General features: G+C 43.6%; 1 protein-coding gene across 1 annotated transcript in view; it reads left to right on the forward strand.

Moving 5' to 3' along the window:
- The window catches only part of IGSF3 (immunoglobulin superfamily member 3), a 98,211-nt gene that overhangs the window by 59,267 nt on the left and 32,419 nt on the right, over positions 1–6,525 (forward strand). Inside the window, exon 4 of the mRNA XM_028488963.2 lies at positions 5,118–5,528. Within this exon, the coding sequence (XP_028344764.1) occupies positions 5,118–5,528 (411 nt within the window). The remainder of the gene's footprint in view (positions 1–5,117; positions 5,529–6,525) is intronic.

Genomic DNA, 6,525 nt, shown 5'->3' on the forward strand with positions numbered 1-6,525 from the left:
GATGTTGAGCAGCTTTTCATGTGCTTCTTGGCCATCTGTATGTCTTCTTTGGAGAAATGTCTATTTAGGTCTTCTGCCCATTTTTGGATTGGGTTGTTTGTTTTTTTCATATTGAGCTGCATGAGCTGTTTATATATTTTGGAGATTAATCCTTTGTCCAGTGATTTATTCACAAATATTTTCTCCCATTCTGAGGGTTGTCTTTTTGACTTGTTTGTAGTTTCCTTTGCTTTGCAAAAGCTTCTAAGTTTCATTAGGTCCCATTTGTTTATTTTTTTTTTTATTTACGTTACTCTAGGAAGTGGATCAAAAAAAATCTTGCTGTGATTTATGTCAGAGTGTTCCTCCTATGTTTTCCTTTAAGAGTTTTATAGTGTCTGGCCTTACATTTAGGTCTCTAATCCATTTTGAGTTTATCTTTGTGTATGTTGTTAGCGAGTGTTCTAATTTCATTCTTTTACATGTAGCTGTCTGGTTTTCCCAGCACCACTTATTGAAGAGACTGTCTTTTCTCCATTGTATATCCTTGCCTCCTTTGTCATAGATTAGTTGACCATAGGTGTGTGGGTTTATCTCTGGGCTTTCTATCCTGTTCCATTGATCTGTATTTCTGTTTTTGTGCCAGTACCATATTGTCTTGATTACTGTAGCTTTGTAGTATAGTCTGAAGTCAGGGAGTCTGATTCCTACAGCTCCGTTTTTTTCCCTCAGGAGTGCCTTGGCTATCCGGGGTCTTTTGTGTTGCCATACAAATTTTAAGAGTTTTTTGTTCTAGTTCTGTAAAAAATGCCACTGGTAATTTGATAGGGATTGCATTGAATCTGTAGATTGCTTTGGGTAGTATAGTCATTTTCACAATGTTGATTCTTCCAATCCATGAACATGGTATATCTCTCCATCTGTTTGTGTCATCTTTGATTTCTTTTATCAGTGTCTTATAGTTTTCTGAGTACAGGTCTTTTACCTCCTTAGGTAGGTTTATTCCTAGGTATTTTATTCTTTTTGTTGCTATGGTGAATGGGATTGTTTCCTCAATTTCTCTTTCTAACCTGTGAAGCCATCTGGTCCTGGACTTTTGTTTGTTGTAAGATTTTTAATCACAGTTTCAATTTCATTACTTGTGATTGGTCTGTTCATATTTTCTATTTCTTCCTGGTTCAGTCTTGGAAGGTTATACCTTTCTAAGAATTTGTCCATTTCTTCCAGGTTGTCCATTTTACTGGCATAGTGTTGCTTGTAGTAGTCTCTTAGGATGCTTTGTATTTCTGCAGTGTCTGTTGTAACTTCTCCTTTTTCATTTCTAATTTTATTGATTTGAGTCCTCTCCCTCTTTTTCTTGATGAGTCTGGCTAAAGGTTTACCAATTTTGTTTCTCTTCTCAAAGAACCAGCTTGTAGTTTTATTGGTCTTTGCTATTGTTTTCTTTGTTTCTATTTCATTTATTTCTTCTCTGATCTTTATGATTTCTTTCCTTCTACTAACTTTGGGTTTTGTTTGCTTTTCTTTCTCTAGTTCCTTTAGGTGTAAGGTTAGATTGTTTATTTGAGATTTTTCTTATTTCTTGAGGTAGGCTTGGTATTGCTAATAAACTTCCCTCTTACTACTGCTTTTGCTGCATCCCATAGGTTTTGGATTGTCGTGTTTTCATTGTCATTTGTCTCTAGGTATTTTTTGATTTCCTCTTTGATTTCTCCGGTGATCTCTTGGTTATTTAGTAACGTATTGTTTAGTCTCATGTACTTGTGTTTTTTACGTTTTTTACCCTGTAATTGATTTCTAATCTCATAGCATTGTGGTCAGAAAAGATGTTTGATATGATTTCAATTTTCTTAAATTTACCGAGGCTTGATTTGTGACCCAAGATATGATCTGTCCTGGAGAATGTTCCATGTGCATTTGAGAAGAAAGTGTAATCTGCTGTTTTTGAATGGAATGTCCTATAAATATCAATTAAGTCTATCTGGTCTATTGTGTCATTTACAGCTTGTTTTTCCTTATTAATTTTCTGTTTGGATGATCTGTCCTTTGGTGTAAGTGAGGTGTTAAAGTCCCCCACTATTATTGTGTTACTGTCGATTTCCTCTTTTATAGCTGTTAGCAGTTGCCTTATGTATTGAGGTGCTCCTATATGGGGTGCACATATATTTGTAATTGTTATATCTGCTTCTTGGATTGATCCCTTGATCATTATGTAGTGTCCTTCCTTGTCTCTTGGAACATTCTTTATTTTAAAGTCTATTTTATCTGATATGAGTATTGTTACTCCAGCTTTCTTTTTATTTTCATTTGCATGGAATATCCTTTTCCATCCCCTCACTTTCAGTCTGTATGTGTCCCTAGGTCTGAAATGGGTCTCTTATTCTTCTCTTGTGTTTCCCACCTATAGAAGTTCCTATAGCATTTGTTGTAGAGCTGGTTTGGTGGTGCTGAATTCTCTTAGCTTTTGCTTGTCTGTAAAGCTTTTGATTTCTCCGTGACATCTGAATGAGATCCTTGCCGGGTAGAGTAATCTTGGTTGTAGGTTCTTCCCTTTCATCACTTTAAATATATCATGCCACTCCCTTCTGGCTTGTAGAGTTTCTGCTGAGAATCAGTTGTTTACCTTATGGGAGTTCCCTTGTATGTTATTTGTTGTTTTTCCCTTGTTGCTTTCAATAATTTTTGTGTGTCTTTAATTTTTGCCAGTTTGATTACTATGTGTCTCTGCGTGTTTCTCCTTGGGTTTATCCTGCCTGGGACTCTCTGTGCTTCCTGGACTTGGGTGGCTATTTCCTTTCTCATGTTAGCGAAGTTTTCTACTATAATCTCTTGAAATATTTTCTCGGGCACTTTCTCTCTCTCTTTTCCTTCTGGGACATCTATAATGCGAATGTTGTTGCGTTTAATGTTGTCCCAGAGGTCTCTTAGGCTGTCTTCATTTCTTTTCATTCTTTTTTCTTTATTCTGTTCCGCAGCAGTGAATTCCACCATTCTGTCTTCCAGGTCACTTATCCGTTCTTCTGCCTCAGTTATTCTGCTATTGATTCCTTCTAGTATACTTTTCATTTCAGTTATTGTATTGCTCATCTCTGTTTGTTTGGTTTTTAATTCTTCTAGGTCTTTGTTAAACATTTCTTGCATCTTCTTGATGTTTGCCTCCATTCTTTTTCCGAGGTCCTGGATCATCTTCACTATCATTATTCTGAATTTTTTTCCTGGAAGGTTGCCTATCTCCACTTCATTTAGTTGTTTTTCTGGGGTTTTATCTTGTTCCTTCATCTGGTACAAAGTCCTCTGCCTTTTCATCTTGTCTATCTTTCTGCGAATGTGGTTTTCCTTCCACAGGCTGCAAAATTGTAGTTCTTCTTGCTTCTGCTGTCTGCCTTCTGGTGGATAAGGCCATCTAAGAGGCTTGTGCAAGCTTCCTGATGGGAGGGACTGGTGGTGGGTAGAGCTGGGTGTTGCTCTCAATGATGGGCCTTTGGACCGTGGCTCTGAGCTGCCTGGGGCACTGCTGAGTCAGAAAGCTAATGCAGCTGCAGGACCGTGCTCAGACCTGAAGTGGGTCTGTGTGTCCTTTGGCTCCAGAGTGAGTAATTTTGCACCAGCTGTCTCCCTTGGCCCCTGGATGATGGAGGGAGCTGGAGGAGGAGGGAGAGGGATTTCATTGTGGATGGCTCTGCACCACAGTGTTTGCCAATGTGAAGGGTCAGAAATATCAAGGCTGTTCTGTTTTTCTGTCCACGTCATAATTTCCAGGCTTAATTTTGATAATAAAAACTAGAAATTAAGATTTCGATCCTTCACATCAGAGAGTGGGTGGTGTTTAGTCTCTGCAGGAAACTGCTAACCAGGTGACCACAGGGGAAATTTCATTGCTTGCCTGACTCATCCCCATACCATGGCTTCCTTCCAGCCCATGAACATGACACATGTTGACACATGAATAATATGAAAATTAAACCTACTAAAAAATTGAGGATGCTGCTGCTTCTTTCTACCACAACCTTTATTTATGTATTTATTTATTTATTTATGGCTGCATTGGGTCTTTGTTTCTGCGCGTGGACTTTCTCTAATTGTGGAGAGCAGGGGTTATTCTTTGTTGTGGTGCTCAGGCTTCTCATTGCGGTGGCTTCTGTTGTTGCGGAGCACGGGCTCTAGGTGCATGGGCTTCAGTAGTTGTGGCTCGCGGGCTCAGTAGTTGTGGCTCGCGGGCTCTAGAGCACAGGCTTAGTAGTTGTGGTGCATGGGGTTAGTTGCTCTGTGGCATGTGGGGTCTTCCCGGACCAGGGCTCGAACCCGTGTCCCCTGCATTGGCAGGTGGATTCTTAACCACTGTGCCACCAGAGAGGTCCTTTTTTTTTTTTTTTTTTTTTTAAAAAAAGAAGAAGAAATAACCTTTCTAGAGCACTGCATTGCTGACATGGGGGTTGGGTGGCTAGAAGGGAGAAAATGAGCAAGTTGTATAGCAAATGTGAAACTCGAAGTTCCAGGAACTCTTTTTGTTTGAAGTTCAGTGAGAAGCCAAGTTAAAATGTCTGGGAGCAATACTACCGTGAACAACAAAATCTTATTTGACCTGACACAGGATTCCTTTTACATGTATTTTCAGGGAGTTCATTTATTATGTAAACTGAAATATGGCCCACTTTCTTTTAAGTCTACAAACATTATTTTACTTATGTATTTTTTTTTATTGAAGTATAGTTGATTTAGAATGTTTCAGGTGTATAGCAGAGTGATTCAGTTATACACACATATATTCTTTTTCAGATTGCTTCCCATAATAGGTTATTACAAGATATTGAATATAGTTCTCTGTGCTATATAGTAAGCCCTTGTAGTTTTCTGTTTTATATATTGTAGCATGTATCTGTTCATCTCGAATTCTGAATTCATCCCTGTGCCCCAACTCACTTCTTATCTGAGTGTTATTGAAATATCAAACAGGTAAGTGTTAGCGCCAAAAAAATTGCAGTCCAAATCCAAACAGAAAATTCGTTCAGTTTCTGTGCCATCTGGGGTCCTCCATGGCCACACAGGGACTGTCGAAGGTTGGTGGGTGGGAGCTCAGCCCCACAAGTGTAAGATCTGTGGCTTTGTGACCGTGTCCCATGGCTGTTCCTGTGTTGCAGTGATCCCGGACTCCCTGCAGTCCACTGCTGTGCGCCACACTCTGCACAAAGTGGAGCAGGACCCCCTAGAGCTCACGTGTGAGGTGGCCACGGAGACGCTGCAGCACAGCCACCTGTCCGTGGCCTGGCTACGGCAGCGGGGCGGCGAGAAGCCGGTGGAGGTCATTGCCCTGAGCCGGGATTTTGTGCTGCAGTCGAGCAGCGACTACGCGCAGAGGCAGAGCCTGGGGGAGGTGCGCCTGGACAAGCTGGGGAGCAGCACCTTCCGCCTCACCGTCTTCCACTTGCAGCCCTCCGACCAGGGCGAGTTCTACTGCGAGGCCACCGAGTGGATCCAGGACCCAGACGGCTCGTGGTACCCGATGACCCGAAAGCGTTCCGAGGGGACTGTGGTCAACGTCCAGCCCACAGGTCAGTCTCTCGTCCCCACTCTCTGTCTGGCAGGGAGGGTGGTCATACAGGCTGTGCAGACTCTTCTGGCGACTCTGCAAGGAGTCGGGGTACATAGGGCCCAGGTATCCCAAGCCCTGACCTTCTCAGGCTGCACTCCCCCGGCCCCTGGGTCCAGCCGGGCTCTAGACCAGAGCCAGAAGCTATTGCTTGACTGCCTCAGCTGGGCTGGGGGCAGGTGTGCCGTGGGCCTTCTCCTCCCTGGTTTTGGTTGGAAGGTGGTGGTGCGCCGTCACGGAGCTGCAGCGAGTGCCCAAGGGCCTTTCTTTGTGTTACTGCCCACCTTCCGTGAGGGGCTGCCATTGTCCTGGTGAGCAGAGGTGTGGTTTGTGGGAGGTGAGCTGGGGCGTCTGAGGCACAGGTGGGGGCCCCCCTTCAGGACCTGTAGTTTGACACCCCGCCACCCCACCCCATCCCATTTGCTCCAGTCAGATGGTGGTGGTCTTGGTCTTTGCAGAGCTTTCCTGCCACCTGTTCTTCTGCCATCCTAGGGGTGTGCTTCAGACTTAGCTAATAGCACAGATTCCCAGGCTCAGGCAGTACAGATTCCTGAATCAGCCTTCTGGGTTGGGACCTGGGAAGCTGGATTTTCAGTACACTTCCACTGTCTATGCTTTGTCAAGCGCAGACCTAGAGGTAAAAGGGCAGAAGCGATTCTCTGGACATCTAATGGGTGTGAGGGCTTTTACGAGAAGGGTTGGGCTCCTGCGCTGGGAGCACTTTATCTGCTCTGTAGGACCCAGAGCATTTAGCAGCTTCTGGAACTTCCGGTACTAAACCTACAGAAGGCACTTTATTTCATATTTATCCCTTCCCTTCCTGGATGGTTTTAAGAGCAGCTTCAAAAGTCTGGGCCAGGGGCTTCCCTAGTGGCGCAGTGGTTGCGCGTCCGCCTGCCGATGCAGGGGAACCGGGTTCGCGCCCCGGTCTGGGAGGATCCCACATGCCGCGGAGCGGC

The sequence above is a fragment of the Physeter macrocephalus genome, chromosome 4 (assembly GCF_002837175.3).
Source record: "Physeter macrocephalus isolate SW-GA chromosome 4, ASM283717v5, whole genome shotgun sequence".
Taxonomy (NCBI): domain Eukaryota; kingdom Metazoa; phylum Chordata; class Mammalia; order Artiodactyla; family Physeteridae; genus Physeter; species Physeter macrocephalus.